At 38.6% G+C, this 19,874-nt stretch overlaps 1 protein-coding gene across 2 annotated transcripts in view; it reads left to right on the top strand.

The window, feature by feature from the left end:
- Positions 1 to 19,874, top strand: part of LOC146560851 (inactive phospholipase D5) — a 74,409-nt gene that overhangs the window by 49,712 nt on the left and 4,823 nt on the right. For both annotated transcript variants that reach the window (XM_085296381.1, XM_085296382.1), the window contains 8 exons: positions 124 to 260; positions 11,802 to 11,988; positions 15,428 to 15,527; positions 15,763 to 15,890; positions 17,620 to 17,817; positions 18,489 to 18,625; positions 18,759 to 18,924; positions 19,021 to 19,111. In XM_085296381.1, the coding sequence (XP_085152507.1) occupies positions 124 to 260; positions 11,802 to 11,988; positions 15,428 to 15,527; positions 15,763 to 15,890; positions 17,620 to 17,817; positions 18,489 to 18,625; positions 18,759 to 18,924; positions 19,021 to 19,111 (1,144 nt within the window). The remainder of the gene's footprint in view (positions 1 to 123; positions 261 to 11,801; positions 11,989 to 15,427; positions 15,528 to 15,762; positions 15,891 to 17,619; positions 17,818 to 18,488; positions 18,626 to 18,758; positions 18,925 to 19,020; positions 19,112 to 19,874) is intronic.

Genomic DNA, 19,874 nt, shown 5'->3' with positions numbered 1-19,874 from the left:
TCAGCCAGACGGCTAATAGGAGCCAAGGTTGAAGAACTTTGGCTGTGTTTCTGCAGTAGCGATGAAGAGCAGAAAATGTGCCTTTATAATTTAAGTGTTGTTGTTTTTTATTCTTTCTTGCAGTCTCAGCAGAAGTGCATTGTGATCTTTGCCTTGGTGTGCTGCTTTGCTGTATTGGTGGCCTTGATTTTCTCTGCCGTGGACATCTGGGGTGAAGACGAGGACGGGATCACAGAGGAGAACTGTAGCAAGGATTGCAGGTGAACACTGCTGATCTGTAAACACACAGCTGTAGAACACCCAGAGTGGTTTCCAAACTTTCTGCCTCATCACAAGTTAAAAGCTAAAGCTGATTTTTTTTTTCTTTATTAGAATTGCAAGAAAATTATTTGCAAGAGGTCTGAAAAATTGGAGAAACTAAAAAAAAATTAGGCTGAGAAACACTGCATTCTTTTATGTTGTGAATTATATCAGTAGTTTTTCATAATTATCACATTTTGACCCTTTTGACTTTTTGTCATAAGACCTTCAAGCATTTTTCCTTTCGCCTGTACTTCTCATTGTGTTTGTTCTATTGTATTACATTTCCCATTAGTCAATTATAATGGAAATCTGGTTTAAATTGATAATAAATAGATTTACAGAATTTAAAAGTTACATCAGTTTCCAATGTTTCCACTGATATCTATCTGTGCTGCATCAGCAAGGGTATAGATATCATAGTCGGGAAGTTTATTTATGTTTTAAAATTCAGTATGTGCACTGTTGACAGCATTGTAAGGTCACAGGATCTACAGTGAGCTCACAAATCAGGAATAAAGGCTTGCTGCAGCAAGTCCTACAGCCCTGAAATGACGTAGCATTTTTCACTTGTGATTCCCTCATCACAGAGTCAACAGGTTTTTAGGGTTGGGGTTCTAATTTTTTAAGGGCTTTTGATTGGATGCCTGAAATGAGCTCTGTATTTACACAAGCTTCAGAAAGATTAAAAAACAAACAAACAAACAAACATCTGCAACAAAACACAAAAGTAAATGCCGCTCTCCTGAACTTTGAAGCTTTTATGATATTTGGTAACAAGTAACTAAACAAGTCAACAGAAGTCAAGGACGTGGTCCAGGCTATTCAAAGCATCATGCCAAACACAGAAGTTTAGTGGTGGAGATCAAATTAAATCAATTAAAACATTTTATGATGATCATCAGGTGGCAGATGGAAATAACACACACAAAAAGAAACCTCAGAGCTGAATAAAATTTAACAAGCTGTAGTTTGAAAATGAGACATACAGTGATTCCTCTGTTTTTACAGGGTTTAATGTGGATAGCACCAAAATGCTGTACACTGCAGGCAGACTTTCAAACTAAAGAAGCATCAAAATCAAAAGTATCAAAATGGTCAATAGAAGTTTAATGAGACAAATGTGAAGACAACTGGAGGGAGACAAACAGCAAGCAAAACTAACACCGGACAAAATGAAACAAGAAATACAGACATTAATACTAACACTTAACAAGTAGGAGACAAGCGAATCCAAAGGAAAAATACTGAACATGGGTTCAAGAAGACTCATGAAGACAAAAAAAGACAAGACCAAAGAAGAAACAGATGGAGGATGAGTGAAGGAACTTCAGCTACTAATAACAGAAACAAAGCCATGAAGCAAAACAGGAATGAAATCATCCAAGATGGCACGGGAATTAAAAATAATAAATAAATGGAATAAATAAATAAATAATACAAATCAAAGCTCCAAACACCTGGAAATCAAAACCCAAGCAGCAGCTGAGACTCAAATAAGTAAGTGATTCAAAACTAGAGATCACTGAGATGTTTAGATGCAAGTAGACGTGCGAGATATAAGAAGAAGCAGTTAAGTACAACAAAGGAGCGAAGCATTTACTAAGAAATGAATATCTTTTGAGACTTCGGTTGACATGAGTTAAGTAGCTTCTCTTTTGCTTGTCTGGGCCTTGGCAACTGTAATAACCAACTGTCTGGAATTGTTTGCATTATAAGTGAGTTGACTGTTGCCTAAAGCACCAGAACATAACAAATGTCTATTCACTCCCCCACGGGTGTGAAATGATGACCAGGCTGTGCCTACAGTTAATTTAAACCAGACTTTAGCAAGTTTCTACAGTCTGTTCCAAGTTTTAAGATTATAGATCCCTAGACAAAAAAAGTGTAAAAGCCACTGCAGCACATCCTTGTAGTCCAGAGTAAAAATGGCTGATCAGCAGGCATCCAGCTGATACAGCAGTCCTGTTCTCCTGCTCGCCACTTCGTACTGGTTCCTCTCCATTAAACTCTTATTTTTCAATTTAACATTCAGTCTTGAATTACTTCCTTCTTCTCTCTTTAAGTCTGTGTCCATTTACTCTCTCCCTCCTCTTCCTCCAATCAGCTATTAACAAGCCTTTAGAGAACTCTATCGGGCATCTATCTCTTCCACTCAAGGCTGAAAGTGTAGTCCCAACTTGTAAAGACAAATTGGACTCCCCTTCTCCTCTGAAGGGCCCCTAAAGCTAGTGGGTAGAATGAGAGATAAATATAAGGCCAGTGCAATGATTGAGGGACGGTGATCCAGGTGGAGGGAGAAAAAGAAAAAGTTATCAGGGTAGACTTGGAGCTTGAATCAGTGAGACACGAACAGATGTTGTTTGCTTGGCAGGCAAATTCCAGAAATGTGTGCTGTCAGACTTCTACGCGTGCACTGTTATTCACTTTGCATGAGCTTAGCGATGACGCTTTGACTGTGACATGCATCATTTTAAAGGACTACGAGATGTAATTAATGATTTCATAAAGCGATTTGCTCAAAGCAAGTCCCAATGCAAGGTCTGAAACATGATAAATCACTGTGAGTTTGACACATTCGTAATGGGGTTGCGGTGAGATTTGCTCATGCAAGCCCTTTACATTTCTAAAGCGAATTCATCAAAGCAAATGCATCTACGGCTCATACTTGCATGTCTTATATGGAAGGTTCACACTCTGAAAACGATCTAGTGATTAACTTAAAAAATGAAACTACTGAACAATCGAACAGAGCCAGGCAACCTCGATGCTGTGTAGCCATTACTCTCCTTTAACTAAAAACCCCCTTTGAGCTTCCAAATAACATGTCAGCAGCTTTTATTTGTGATGTTGTAATTTTGACTTGTCAGCTGTTTGTTTTGTTATGTAGATTTCCTTTTAATCTGCTTTGGCCTCCATCATGAATGATGCTAATTCTTGCATCCAAAGAACAGGGTGGGATGAGATGGGAGTTGCTGCCACTCTGTGTCCTCGCTGACGCAGATAGTTGCTTCATGTTTTCCTGGCAGTATAATCAAACACATAATTAATTTGATTTATACTACCTCTTCCGATGATAAACAGTGTAATCTACAACTGCACTGAAGCTTGAAGCCTCTTAGGTATACAACAATGTGCACGTGTGTTGCTTTGTTGTTGGAACAAAGTGGGAGCATTAATTTTCCTCTCATCTCATCGCATCCAAATGCGGGTCTGATCCATCCCTGGTGTACGTCTATAATTGCTTCACGTAAGACAGCTAATAAGGAGGTTAGTATTGATCCATCAGCTACTGTGGAAATGCAGAAAGTACGCTTGAAGAACCACGCTTGCCTCATCCCTAAAATCAGACGCGTTTCAGATATCATTTACAGATAATCTGAATATGATGTATGGATCTAACAACATGGCATCGCCCATTGGTTTGAGGAGAGGACTAACACTTTTTTAGCTAAGGCTCTCAGGCTCGGTTAGCCATAAACTGTACTATAAATGCAATTCACAAAATCAAAATCATCTGTACTAAAGTTGTTATGAAGATAGAAACTACCCATAGAGGCCAAAAACATTTTGTACCTTACTAAAAACACAGTTTTCAAAACGTGCCATTTTAACATCAGAGTCTGTGGGGACTGACTCACTTTGAGACAGCCTCAAGCAGCCATGAGAATAAGTGTAACTTTCGGCATTTCCACACTGGCTTCATATTTCAAACCTCTCTGAAATATGAAGCCTTGAACAGACAAAGATTAAAAAGGTCACCATGAAGACAGATTAAATGGTGCATCATGGTGTGTAAAGGAGTACATCATATAGATCTCGTTTAAAGTTCATATATTGCAAACTGCTTAAAAGTTAATTAATTAAAAGTTTATTAATATAAATAAAAAATACATTTAAAATTCATTACTAAATGGAATCAGCTCAGTTTTAATTTCTTTTTAAAGTCCATGTCTAAGTTCTTAAATAAGCTGATTTAATGAATTTGAGAATTGGCATGCTCAAGCAACATCAAGTCCACAAAGTCTTGGTTTTAGCATGAAGTCTTTCAAGTCTGCTAGTTTCTATATCTCAATGCAACTGCCTCTAAAGTAGCTGCTGTCCAAACAACTAATTATTTGGGACTTTGGGAAAGTTAAATAGCGTGTACTTTCTGTGCACAGGAAAACTGTGAGTAACCATTTGAAACAATGGCAGATATACTGCCAATATACCGGTATATGGATATCCATTTTCAATTGGATCAGATTGGCTACTGTGATTGTTAATGTTAAGAAAACAGAGGAAAGCTCACTGGAAGCATCTTGGCAGCTGGGTTTCAGGTAGTAGGTTGAGTTGTCTACAAATCAAAGATTTGACTTGTCATGAAGTGCAGTTTGCAGATGTACATACAGCCTTCTTAGACCAAGACAACAGGGACACAGGAAGTAAAATGAGGCTCTAAATAGACATGGGAGGTAATCGGGGAGAGTGGAAACAACCTGTTAACAGAGCACAGAAGAAACTAATTAAGATAATAATTGAAAACTACTGACAAGGCACCAGAAATAGAGGACTAACAAAATAAAACAGGAAATAAAAGCAAGACACCCTAACAAGATGCTAGAGAGAATAAAACTCCCCAAAATAACATTAAAACCGACAGATCGTGACATGATGGTAAACGTAGCTATCAAGTCAGCACAGAAAGGAACACTCAGGGTTTGTGGGTCACTGACTTACTAGTTTGAGGTAAAAATAAGAGGGGAGCAATTTATTGTTACCTGCTGACAATTCCTGACATGACCCAAACCATTAAAACACTTCAGATTTCCCTCTGGGCAAAGCTGGAAGAGGATGCAGTGAACCACGCAAAAGAGATGTAGAGCAGCAAGACAGAAAACTGATAAAAATATAAGCTATTTTGTTTTCATTTCTTGTGCCACACATACTATACTATTTACCAAAGACATTAGCATCCATTTTAATTAAAATGTACACCAGAATAAAGAGTTTCAAGTATCATGTCCACTTTATCATTGCAAAGTCTTATCAGTTAAACACTAGCAAGCAAGCAACTTGTATTTAATTGGTGTTGCTATTTAGTATATAACAATATAAGAGGCAGTTTGTGTTGTGTGGCTTAATCGAGTGAAAACTGAATGATAACCTTTTTCAGCTCAAACCAGATTACGTTTAAACTTTCAGTGCTGCTCCTGCCTCCAGGGCACAAAATGCAGCGCTCAGCACAAATGGATTATCAGACATCAAAAACCTTAAATAGACCCTCGTCCCCAAAAATGAAAGGCTGAGCTAATTAAAAAATTACCTGAACCAATCAGCAACCAGTATCTGAAACACACAGGTATAAAATAAAGCTAGGTAGTAATTAGGCCAAACTGGCAATCAGTCCAGATCATTTTAGGTATGAAAAAGCATTTACTTTGTTTGTCTTTTTATTTTTTATTTTTTGCACATTTATCACACTTATGTTTCAGGTCATCAAACAAATGTTAATACTAGACAAATATACCACAAATAAATTCAAAATGCAGTTTTAAAATTATTATTTAATATTTAAAGTCTATCCAAACTTTTCTAGCCCTGTGTAAAAAATAAAAGTAATTGAACGTAATAACTGGTTGTGCCACCAAGTTTTTGTAATAACTGGGAATGAGTCTTTCAACATCTCTGCCAAGAACATTTAGCTCACTCCTCTTTGCAGCATTGTTTTAATTCATCCACACTGCAGGGTTTTTGAATATGAATAGTCTGTTTAAGGTCACACCAAAGCAAGTCAATACGATTTCATCCCAGACTTTGACTAGACCATTCCAAAACCTTCATTTTGTTTTGTTTTTTAGCCATTTGGGGATGGGTTTACTGGTATGTTTTGGATCATTGTCTTGCTGCATAAACCAAGTGAGCTTGAGCTTCAGGGCACAAACTAATGGCCCAAAAATGTCCTTCAGGATTTTCTGGTAGAGAACAAAATTCATCCATCAGTCAAACAAATCATTCAGGTCCTGAAGCAGCAAAGCGTCCCCAGGTCTGGCTGTAATCCGGCCTGTGTGTGGTTAATGAAATTGAACTCTGTTTTCCAAAAAATTGGATTAATCACAGTTAATTCATGATTTAACAAGGGGGACAATTACTTGGGGTAGAAGCAGGTTTGGATAACTTTTTTCCTTTAATAAAGTAATTCATCATTTAAAAAGGGTGTTTTGTATTTACTTGGCTTATCTTGTATAATATTAGAAAAACATTAACATGTAAACTTGTTAGTGTGACAAAAAAAAACAACTAAGAAATCAGGAAGGGAGCACTGTAAATTTAAATAAACATCCTAGCTGTGTTTACTGTGACAGGAGCGCTTTGGTTGTACCTGGTGAAAATAAAATGAACATCATGCAGGGAGCAGAGCAGCAGCAGCAGCTTCTGTGATACCCATATTAATGTCCTCGCTGCTGTGCACCCACTGCTCAGGGCAGCTCGTGAGAGGGTGGATAATTTATATCAGATGTCAGGAATGACTCGGGCACACTGAGGTATATCAACATGCTCTTACTATAGGTGTGGATCAGCGGGCGCCTGCTGATAAAAGCATTTGCATGTAACAGATTTTATTACATACATTATGCCGACGTACGATGTATCCACTTTTTACTGTGCTGTATCTTTAACATGTGAAGATGCCAGTCTCAGCTCTGGCAGCCCTGTAACAGTGTGAAATGTATTCTTATGTTCAGCCCTTGTGGAGGAAAACATCGGGAAGGAGAGCATAATTTTAAGAGAATACGTTTTAGTGATCTAACTGCTCTCGCTTACAGCACTGAAACTGGAAATCCATTATCATTCAGAGTGTGAGATTTTACATTCAGACACCCTCGTTCTTCTTTCTGTGTCACTGCCTCGTGTATGCACACACACACTGTGAAGTTTACACCACTTAGGTATTGGCTGCTTGAGCTGAATCACACTCACAAGTGCACAGATGGGTAACAAAGGAGGGAACCAGCCGTGGACAACACAGACTGCATAAATCAATGAATCCTCTGCCGGAAGACACAACCGCTGCCTCTCTGCTTCCCTCACTTTTAATACCAAATCCTGTCTCGTTGTTTAAACTGGTCAGAGTGATTATTCATCATATCTCACAGCCACTAAAGTGGACTGAGAGGATTCCTTTCAGAATGAGATTTCCCCTGTTCTTCCTCAATCTGTTTTCCTATCCATCTTTGTTTTCCTCATTGTGAGGTGTTTACTGCAGCTGTCCTAGTTTTTGCTGTCAATTTAGGACAAAGAGGGATACTCTACGTACACTGCGAGGTGCAACGCTGTATAATTTAATCACAGTTCCCTATATTCCTTTTCCAGTTCACTCACTCTCAGTGTCGAGTCCTCGAGCTCCGTGCATGGCAGAGCACAGAATACACATCGAATTAAATCCCTCAAAAGAAACTCAGCAAGTGCCACTGGTGTTGCTCTGCTTTATTAAACATTAACAGTTTTTCTCCATGTGGTGATATCAGCATGTCGAGGGAACGAATCCTACTGTTTGACCACTGTCAACTTTCCAAAACCCTGACTTTGTTTTATTTTAGCCAGGAATACATTTTCAAGCTGTGAACTGCAAACTGGCCTCTCGGTGTGATGCCACTACATTATCACCTGCAGCTCATACTCCCACCAGCATGCCCTTGAGTCCAGCTCCCGAGCTGTCACTTTTTTGCTGACCCTGTGTTCTGACTACTCTACATGCAGGCAGACATTTGAAAAACAAAAAGGTTAAATTAGGCTTTAACAGAACAAATGATCGCGAATGGACAGGGAAACAATAATTAACTTTATCTGCTACAGTCCAAAATGAAACTAGATGAATGTAAATATGGAAAAGAGCAATAGTGATCTTTTATTTAATATTGCTGTTAGTGATTCTTTACATTCCACAGTTTTAAAAATATGTAGCCTATAAACGAACTAATTTTAAAAATATATATATATTTCCACAGTTAAAATGTATCCATTTGGCATGAATTAGATTAATTTACACAAATACAGGTAAGAGTGAAAGTGGCGACTTAGCTTCAAGTACTCAAAGTAGGTCTATGTATACTAATCAGTTTGTTTTTCTGCACTTTGCATTGTTGGTTAGTAGAAATAATTTGAAAAGGTGAATAGCTTTTCATTTTGTAATTCTGTAATAATAAATGCAATACAAACAATGCTACAAAAACTTTGCATGTCAATAATAAAGTGTTACTCTAATGAAATGCAAAGTATTAGATACTCAGAGATTACTGCAGAGTCGTGTATTATATTACAGCATTACATCATTACAATATATTATTTACATCCTCTTAGTAATATTGATAAGCTGGTTTATACTTAATATTCGGCTTCACCTTTATTATAAAGCTTATACAGATGTTTTTTGTGTAATAATCACTCAAAAACAGCAACCTTTATTATCACACATTCTTTTTGAGTCACAAGTCACTGTATTCTATTTTAAACCATTCTGCTCCGCTCTAATAACCCTGTTCCACCAGTGCCAGCGCTCAATCTACAGCCGATTTCATGCATTTCCACTCAAAAAAGACTGGTAGCTGTGATGAAAAGCTTGTAACATCAAGGCGACACCAAACTGCCAGACCCAACCACTCACAGTTGCTCTGGGAAAGACTACCATAAGAAATTTACCAATGATTGGCACATGCACCACATAGTAACAGTACATAACAACTGGTATTAAAAACTAGCAAAAATGTGGGTTGTTTGTCAAAAGGCAGAAAAGCAAAACTGGCTTTGCAGCATTAGTGGATAGAAGGTGCAACAATTAGCCTAAAATAAAACAGTCAAACAAAAAAAGGAAGAAATTTCTTATCTTGCCCAAAATAAAATGAATCAATAAATGTGTCATTAATGTTAATCTTTTCCTTCCATCAACCTTTTCATGAGAGAATAGAGATAAAGCTCTGCACTCGTTTTAAATGTTTACAGTTTTGTTGTTGTTGTTCTTTTTACCAGCAAATGTGCTACTTTTAAATTCCACTACACCACTTTTCAGGATACACTGTATGTCATATGAGCTTTTATCATGTTATTTTACTCAAAGGAGCAAAGAAAAGCGTCTGGACTTCTTTAAGTTGCTTGAAGACGTTTCACCTCTCATCCGAGAAGCTTCTTCAGTTCTAAGGTCAAATGGTGGAGAGTCCCAGATATAAACCTAATGGGAGTATCCCCCCACAGAGGGACAAAAGGACCCCCTGATGATCCTCTAATCGCCTGAGCCAAGGTGTGAAAATGGGTGTGGGTCCAAATCAGCCAGGGTTTCGGGTGAGTTCATTGTGAAACCTGGCCCCACCTTATCATGCGAATTCCTGAGGTCAGATGGCCCAGGATGTGAGTGGGCGTTAAGGCGTCTGGGAAGGGATCTCAAAACTGGATTATAGATGGCAGAGAGTTGGTGTCGTAAACCACCGCCTCTGTTCAAAGATGGTCGCTCACAGTGGACATAGATGGCTTCTTTCACTCCTCTTTCAAACCATCTGTCCTCTCTGTCCAAAATGTGAACATTGGCATCCTCAAAAGAGTGTCCTTTATCCTTAAGATGCAGATGGACTGCTGAGTCTTGTCCTGTGGAGGTGGTTCTTCTGTGTTGTGCCATGCGCTTGTGAAGTGGCTGTTTGGTCTCTCCAATGTAGAGGTCTGGGCATTCCTCGCTGCACTGTACAGCATACACCACATTGTTAAGTTTGTGTTTTGGCGTTTTGTCTTTCGGGTGAACCAGTTTTTGTCTGAGCGTGTTGCTGGGTCTGAAATGCACCGGGATGTCGTGCTTGGAGAAAACTCTCCTGAGTTTTTCTGATACACCGGCTACATAGGGGATGACAATGTTGTTGCGTCTGTCCTTCTTATCCTCCCTCACTGGTGTCTGATCAGACACAGTTGAAGATCAGACACACCCAGTTTCACACCTTGGCTCAGGCGATTAGAGGATCATCAGGGGGTCCTTTTACCCCTCTGTGGGGGGATACTCCCACTAGGTTTATATCTGGGACTCTCCACCATTTGACCTTTGAACTGAAGAAGCTTCTCGGATGAGAGGTGAAACGTCTTCAAGTAACTTAAAGAAGTCCAGACGCTTTTCTTTGCAAGCTCCTTTGACTACGATGACCTGGGATGACTGAGAACCTTCACAGACATCATGTTATTTTACACTTTTCTGTTTCCACTGTGAATGGAGGCACTCATAAAAATAACAAGATTGGCATTGGTGCCTTAGAGAGTAGAGGAATTGTTTCTCAGCTGCAGTGTCAGCAGTTTGAGCCCTGGTCCTGGCCTCTGTGGTTATTGACTTCCTGTAATTTCCGGCATTTAATCACCCCCCTGGATAAACCACCAAAGTAATCAACAGTATATTTACCTTACAAATTCTTACTTTAATCCATTTTCTCACTTAAGTGCATAAAGGTCGTGTGCAGAAGTGGTTCTGCTAGCTTCCTGGACAACATTTATTTCATAGACTTAATCAACCTAGGTGCAGCCGAATTGATAGCTAAGCTGTTTACCCTCGAGGAAAATAGCCGCTCCCCCTCTTTGTATTTCCCTCTTTTGAAATCCAATTGTCATAAATCGATGTCTGCCTTTAAAGAAACGCAGAGAGAAAGTAGTGGAGCTTGGTAATGGCTTGGTTCCGAGTGGCTGCAGATCTAGGCCTGGCTTCCACAGCTAATTCAGTCTGTTTACTCCAGTGCTAATGCCTTTATTATTTTTGTCAGGATATCTGAAAATGACAACTGCTGAGTCACTGGATGATATATACAAAAGAAAAACACAATCACAGAGTACATTTTCCCCATCATTCAACTTTGTGCTAAGGGTTTACAAGAAAAGGAAATAACCTGGTGCCACTCAATCAGATCATTTAAAGGATGAATTGCCTCTGTACATGACATCATTATACATTCTGTTTGCTGTAGCTATAGTATGCAGTCTAACCCCAGACTGCTGATCTTTACATTAAATGCACCATGTGACCACACAGGGAGTAGTGTATAATAGAAACCACTGACAATACAGCAAAAAATGTCATTTTTCCCTGACTAGCTGTAATTGAATCTACATATCTGACAACTCTGCATATCAGCCTTCAATTATTCTCAACCCCTGCCAGAGGCAACCTGTACACAATTTAATGAAGCTTAATAGAATCTAAGGGGCCTGTGTAGTCTCAAAATCTTTCTCTCATTAAGCTAACGATCCAGAGAGAGGAAGAAGGCTGAAGTAAGCTAATTTGTCACAGAGAAGGAGTATAACCTTATTTCACTACCACAAGATCTCCCATTGATGTGCACCCATAATTGCTTTGTGAAAGAGCATAAGCCCCGCATTAATTTCACATCCATTTTCCCATTAACAGGGTTCTGTGACCATCCAAATGATGCTTTTGTGACTTTGTGCGTCTGTTATCAAGCAGTTCCTACATAAATATGTATGTTTTTCTTTCCATTTCACAGAGTCGTGCTCGTGGAGAACATCCCAGAAGACATTTCCTTCTTAAACAACAGCACGTCCCACCTCCCCCTCTCCATAGGGCTGTACAACCTACTGAACCAAGCTATCCGGGTCGTAGAGATAGTTTCCCCGCAGTGGCTCCTTAACTCCTCTGATAATGAATCCAGTTTCCAGCCTGCTGCCCGACAGGTAAAAATAGAGCAAATCAACAGGGATTTAATTCTGCAAGAGTAGTATTTACATTTTATGCCTGTGACGTTTTCTCTCTCTCTCTCTGTGTTAGTCTGTATAAACTGGTGAAAGACAAAGTTGGTTCCTTAAATACATTAAAGGTTCAATAAAATCAAGATCCTGATTTTAAACCTCATAAGTAAAAGGACATTTACACAGAGAAAAATGCTACTGTAAATTATATGTTATCCAAATCTGATAACATCAGATTTTATGCTTATAAGAGTTGATCAGCGAGCTTATTTTTACTACTTTACATGTACTCAGTCCGTTTTACATTTTTAAATTTAAGCAGATGACTGTGTTTATAATCTTGTGGGTTATTGAATAATTTGACTGTTTGGCCTTTTTAAACACTTGCATTGCTAAATACATTTACTGGATACATTTTCTTTAAAAAGAAAAATTCTTTCAGAAAACAAGATGATTACAAAGAAATGTTTTTTAATATTTTTCTGTGCTTTTTGTAAAACAGAATTTGATATTCAAGTATAACAACAATAATTATATTTTAGCATTAAACATATCATTTTGATTAAAGAGATTGTGCTTACTGATAGATTAACAAAATGTCCTAAACATAACATGTAAAGGGTGTCAACCAAAAAACTTCTGTTTTGTAGGGGTGATGATAGAATATATCTTTATTATTAATCATTGTATTTGTTCTTTGTGCAACATTTATTTAAATTTATGGGCTTTAATCTATGTTTGTGCGTCTTTCAAAAATGTTACTGATGTTATTTTGCTTTTTATCCAACTCCCATTACTCCTAGAGTCACTCTGTGTTTATGCAGTTGGTGCTAATCAGCTGCTCTGATGCTCTGTTCTGTGAATCATCCTGTTGAACTGGAAGTGTAGCTTTATGCAATATCCATCCATCCATGTTCCTAACCACTTTTAGGAGGCTAGAACTTGTCCGCACTGACACTGGGTGAGAGATGGGAGTACCAGTCCATCACAGGGCTGACACACACAGGCAAACACATCTTATTTAGAATCACCACTTAACCTAGCATCAGCCATGTGTTTGGACTGTTACAGAAAGTGTGTTTGATAAACATTTACAAGTAAAACAGTAAATCAAATCATGAAAAAGTACAATATTTCCTGCTGATAATTACACATTCATATTGGACTGGGTGAATGTTATTGACCATCGTGTGTGTGTGTGTGTGTGTGTGTGTGTGTGTGTGTGTGTGTGTGTGTGTGTGTGTGTGTGTACAGCCTGGCAAAACACATGGTTCATAAAAAATTGAATATGTCAGAATTAATGAAACCCTGAGGCTGATGGTCAGAAACAGATTGCACCTTTCAGTCCCCTCAGGCCAGAGAGGAGCTAATGCTCTTTCAGTCTGCACCAACCTAAAAATTTTACAACATGTTCAATTAAAAATTTAACATGCTGTATATGAAATTTAAAATGTAATGTTCTGTAAAAGGGCAAGCTTCACTGCATGCAGGTGGAAGTGCTCTGCTTTCTTCTTCAAATTGTGAACATCTGTGTGGCTACAACAGGCATAAAGCTAATAATCCTGGAGACACAGTGTGGGTATTTACAAACCATCACTGAAAAGAATATCTGTCAGTCCTGCAAACAGGGTGGGAACCAATAGCTTATAGATTTTGAGCTAGAAAGCATTCTGTACCTGGATCCTTAGTTTGTCTCCCGTCTGTCTGATCCGTTTGATTATATTAGTACATATTTCCTGTCTGTCTACAATGCACTAAATCCCAGAAATAAAGTTAAGTCAAAAGAAATAGATTTTTAAGAGCCATCCACTTAATTTTCTTCCCCTTATCCAATTCAAGGTTGCGGTTGGGGGGTTGCATTTGGACCAGTCTGTTGTAGGGGTGACATAGATAACCATTTTTAAAACCAATCCTTAAAATTGAAAATTGGAAAATATTGCATTTATCTACCTTTTTCCACTACACTCTTGGCAAACATCTTTAAATCTCTGTGTCAGTATAGTGGTACGAGGTCACTTACACATTACAAGAGCTACTCGGCAAACAGAGCCCATGTCACGAAGCTCCCAGTGCACAGTTTTGTGCTGATGTTAATGCCAAAGTAGGTTAGGAACTTTGCAGGTATTGAGTCAGCAGAGCATTGGTGACTTTTAAACCCTACGCACCACCGATTTAACTTTACTTAGTGCCCCATTTTATGGCTCTGCTGTGTTGTTCCTAAATACTTCCACTTTGCAATAATTTCACTTACAGTTGATTGCAAATTATATGGCAGAGAAGAAATTTCACAGACTGATTTGCTGCAATTGTAGCACCCTATTATCAGTATCATACTTGAATTCAGTGAGCTCTTTAGGATAAACCCATTTTTAAGAATGTTTCTAAGTCATACTGTGTTTCTGAGGAGACCTGAATTCAAAGATTGAGAGGTGTGGCCCAATAATTTTGTCCATATAGTGTGATATGGAACATACATTTTCTAGCAAAAATGTGAACTTCCCAAACTCAAACTGATAAAGACACCATTGAACAGACTGAAAATAATCCTCTGGAGCCATAGAAGGTGTTATAATGTTGTTTTTAAAGCCTGGGCAGTACTCGATGTAATGCATTAACAGGGCTTAAAGTGTAAAATCAAATATGTCTCATTTAAATTGTAAAACACAGTTTTAATACATCGTGAAATAACAACTTCCCTAGTGTACATCAGGATCTGAGTGTAGAAATGGAGCCAAATTGACCAAATTTGCATCTCAACTGTAGCTTTTAGCTCTTATTTAAAATGCTCCTGTCTTCATTTGTGTCCTGTAATGTGTGTTCAGTGATCACTAAAGAGAAACTAATGAAGGATGAGTAATTTTCCTTGTATCACCAAAGGTACTTAATGAAAGGAGTCCCTCACAGTATCTTGTACTCTGGGTGGATTTCAGGTCGGTTTTATGAAGGAAAACTTCATGAAACTGGAAATTAATCTTCATATCAAGTGTAATATATTGTTAGTTTGCTCGTTTCTAAATGACATGAGATGAATGTGTGTAAATTATGTCGAACAGGTTGCTTTTTATTTTGTGTTACAGCAATAACATGCATCGTTTGTGGGTTTGTAAAATTTGTGCTTCTAAATATGCACAGAAGGTTACATGTTTTTGGATAGCTACAGTGATCAGAGGTAGTCATCACTGGAAAACCATAAGAGGCATATAAATATTTTTCTAAATAAGACTCCAAAAGAAAAATAGAGATTACAGTAGCTGCCTGCAGACGAGTGCTTTGAAAAAAATGAATGGGACACAAATAGCACATTTATCACTTATGATAGTACTTGAATGTAAAAAATGTAAGCACTTAGTCTGAACTCTGTGTATCTGATTATACTGCATGGATTTCATGTAACAGTCTTGCTTTGCTGGTTTGTTTCCTCTAGGGCAGGGCTCTGCTGTCCAGCCTGCAGGGACTGAAAGCAAGAGGAATTCAGCTGAAAATCTCAACTGGAATAGCTAACTCAACTGAGCTCACTAAACTCAGTAATCACACCTAGCTTTTACTTTCATTGCTTTATATGTTATGACATAACACATAAGATGTTATGTTGTGTTTAGATCTGACTGTTCAGCCCTTTGCTCCCCCTGGTCACATTTTCAGTCTTTCAGTCTCTCACCATCTTTCCTATCCCCTGTCTCTATTTGTATGGCTTCTGGCAGATTTGTCTTTATCCTCCTCCATGTCTCACATGTAACTCCCTTTTCTCTCCATCTCTAGATGCTGAGGTTCACTATATTAACATGGCAGCTCTGACCAAAGGCAACCTTCACTCCTCCTTCTGGGTGGTCGACAGGAAACATTTCTACATCGGCAGTGCCAGCATGGACTGGAGATCTCTGGCCACCGTACTGCCACCATACTTTACAATACCCACAGAAATACTTACAGAGACTTTGGAGAAAAATCAACCAAATTTTACTTCTGTGATTTCTGAGGCAGGATAGTAACACAAATTATTGAAATTTGGTATTGTTAATGTAAAGTTCTCGTAATGATCTATTGGATCGAACTTTACATTTCGCAAGGTATGAGCCAGTATAGCTTAAAAACAGCATTGTTGACGAAACAAGAATATTCAGATTTAATGTATTTGTAGAGTGCTGTGCAAATATTATAGGCACCAAGAGGGAAGCTAGAATGTTTTTTAATGAATACACAAATAGTTTTATTCGTCTAACTGTACACAAATTCATTCTGTTCAATTTTATTTATATTGCATCGACTCACGCCACCAGTTGCCTCAATGCAGGAATTAGAAAGAAATACTGAATCATACCAACATTTAGTGTGAAAACTCTTGAGTTCTTTTAGAACTTAAACACCTAAAACATTTTGAAAGTGCTGTATATACACTCACCAGGCACTTCATTATGTACACTTTCTTAACTGTTTGTTACTGCAGCCAATCACATGGCAGCTACCCAGTGCATTTAGGCATGTAGATAAGATCAAGACAACCTGCTGAAGTTCGAGCCGCTCTGCAATGTCGATATAGAATAAGAGGAATGAAGAATCCTTCCACAGTCTTGCTGAATCTGTGCCACAAAGAACTAAAGCAACTGTTGAAGGCAAAAGGGGGTTCAACTATATCTGTGTAGATGTTTCTGTAGGTCCAAGCGTTACTAGCAAAGTGTACCTAACAGAGAACAATAGTTAGCACACAGTCAGTTTATATCTGTGTATATGTTTTTGTGAGCGCAGGAGGTGGCGTCCAAAAATAGAGAATCCAGAATCTTTCATCTGTTTTTCAAAGGTAGACAGCTCATTAAAGTGTGAGACCGTTTGTTAGTGAGGGCCTTAATTTAGGAAGATGAACTGCAAGGAGCACAAGGTAACTATTCAAAAGTATTTGTCAGGTCAGCATGTTTGATGCATTCTCAGCCAGGCTTATATTGATGCTACATTGTATTTAAATTAGACCACAAAACAAGCAGACTGACATTGTTCTTTTCCTTCCTTATTTCTGTAGATATCTATGAAAATAGGTTATGGACTAGATTTTTAGTCTATTGAGGAGTGCATATATTCGCGTTTTTTTTAAAAAGACAATGGCAAGAGTTTAGTAACACATGAGCTGCAAGAGAAGAATTTATTAGAAATGCTTTACTCATATGAACACTGCTGGGTTGTGTAGAATGACAGAAAGAAAAGGTGACTCCAAGAACTGCATGGTGAGAATCAAAAAAATGACAAGTGCCACTTTGAAATGGTACTGAGAGCAAAAAAGAAGATCAGGAACAGAAAGGCTCACTGCGGCATATTTACATTCCCTGCTGTTTTTGTCAGGATAGACTAAGGCTTGGAATTGAATTAGGCATGCGGACAATATGGCCTGACGTGGAAATATCAGAGAAATGTGTGTGTATGTAGATGAATGCATAAAAGTGTTAAAACAGTAAAACAGGTTAATATTAGTTGGAAGGTAAATGTTGATGGAGATGATAGGCAAAGGCTGATTCAAATAACTAAAGGCAAAAATGAAGATATACATCTTTAATTATGTAAATGCTGCCGGTTTCAATTGTTGTTTTGCCCTACAAAATGTGTTTGTTTATTTTTTTGTTTGTTTTTTAGAGGAAGGAGCTGGGTGTGTTGGTGTACAACTGCAGCTGTCTGGCTCTGGACCTCCACAAAGTGTTCAGTCTCTACTGGGGTCTCCAGTATAAAGACTTTATTCCCTCCTTCTGGTCCAAGCGCCTATTTGCTGTATCCAACAGAGACACGCCACTGAATCTCACAATCAATGGCACAAAAGCCTTGGCCTATGTTTCTGTAAGTAACATTTAAAGTATTAGTTTGCATTATAAATGAATTAATTCATTGGTTCATGTAGCAAACACACACTTTTTGGAGTCCAAAACCCCAACTTTTGGTAAATTACAATACATATTTGCTGAAATTAGACATAAATATAAGTGCGTGCAGTACACATTAGTGTAAAAGCTGCCTGCAGTGGTGGCGACAGCTTAGGAGAGGGAACGTTAATTTTTCATAGAGTCCTCTGCAGGATGCTGTGTCTTTCAGTGTCCTTATCTTCTTGGACAAGAGTGATGGTGATCCAGCAGAAAAAAAATGTTGATTCGGCTAAGCTGTCCATTTCAGTAATATTAAAATGAACACAAAAAGCACACTCAAGCACACACTCTGAGTTAATCATTCATAGGGTACAGTGCCTGTCAGCAAGGAAGTTAAAACTGAAACTTTAATCCTCTCTTATTCACACAACGAGAAACCCTGATGCTCATTTACAATGATAATAACGAGGAAAGCTCAGTCAGTTATTATGATTATAACAGCTTTAATGATCACAGTGGCAACTCTGTAGTTTACGAAGATTCCTGTGGTAATAATTATCTGTTTACACAATGCTCTTGTGATCACTGTTGTGTGTATCTTTAAAGAGGAGTACGCAACACCAACATTCCCTAATTCTCTGTTGACAGAGCTCACCGGATGTTTTCATTCCCAAACATCGCAGCAGTGATCTGGAAGCTATTGCCAGGGTCATCCAAGAAGCCAACCATTTCATATATATCTCCATTACTGATTACCTGCCCCTCATCGGCAGAAACACCAGCAGGTTAGAGCAAATATGCTGCCGCACAGTGACTTGGCAGGCATTTATCACCAGTGGCTTGAGTGCAGTGTTTAAACTGCGTATGTGCCGGACCAGCTGCATGCCTAATTCTGCGTGTATTTGTATCCGTGCCAAGGTACTGGTCGCGTATCGACAGCCTTATAAGAGAGGCTCTGATCCTGAGGAATGTACGAGTCCGTCTGCTGATAAGTTGCTCGGAAAAGACTCATCCGCTAACTTTCAACTTCATCTGGTCCCTGAGGAGTCTGTGCATGGAGCAGGCCAACTGCTCACTAGAAGCTGTAAGTTCAGGGCCAATATGCACTATTTTCATCTCTACAGATACTCTTTATCAAAGCTCACTGCATAACTGTGCATGTGTGTGTACGTGTGTGCAGAAATTCTTCAACCCCAGGGGCCAGAGGGATGTCAGTCTCGAAGGAATAAACCACAACAGGTTTATGGTTACAGACAGAGCCATTTATTTAGGTGAGCTCATCGACTAGACTTTATGACTGTGGCCTATATGTCTGCTCACTTTATGCCTATGACCTATTTTTAGTGGACCTAAAGGAATACTTCCTCTTTTGTTTTCTTTCTGACAGTGAGAATAAAAGATCAATATGATGAGGAAATTTGCCTAACACAGATGAAAAAAATATACAAGGGGAAATGACTGTACTGGCACTCTAAGGTCAAAAACACTATAATCAGATGTTCAGAGGTTAATTATATGTGTGCTTCATTTGTTTAAGCTTTATCACTAACCAGGAAAACAACCCTAAATACAAATTAAAATAATTTAGTGATAATGAAGCAACAAGCTAGGCCAGACACTGTGATTTGGGGAAAGCCTCGCTGAGGATCTGCTGCATCTCGTAACCCTGGCAAGTTCACCTGATACCTTTGCTAGAGGCAGGAGGGAGGGTGTTGCACAAAACTAGAGCAAATGTACGTATGGTGCAAGTATGAACAGTGTTTGAGGCATGTGGTCCAGTCTCTGAAATTCAGCTAAATCATCTCCAAAATCTGGATGTTGATCCATTTTTATGGAAAACAATAACCAGACAGTGAGCATCCGAGACAGGAAAGTCCGTGGCACCCATCGACTGAATATAAAAACCTAATGTAGCCACTGTATCATCAACAAAATTGATTTGTGTAGTCCTGTTTTGAACTCTCGACTTGAGTGTTTTGACCATCGCCATACTGGTAACCAAACTTAGCGAAGATTATCCTGCTTTGCTGCCTG

Source organism: Mchenga conophoros, linkage group LG13 (genome assembly GCF_057382185.1).
Source record: "Mchenga conophoros isolate Kocher_MC1m ecotype Shallow Benthic linkage group LG13, M_conophoros_male_GT1.1, whole genome shotgun sequence".
In the NCBI taxonomy this organism is placed as follows: domain Eukaryota; kingdom Metazoa; phylum Chordata; class Actinopteri; order Cichliformes; family Cichlidae; genus Mchenga; species Mchenga conophoros.
The sequence above is the reverse complement of the archived record's forward strand: the minus strand, read 5'-3'. Positions and strand labels throughout refer to the sequence as shown.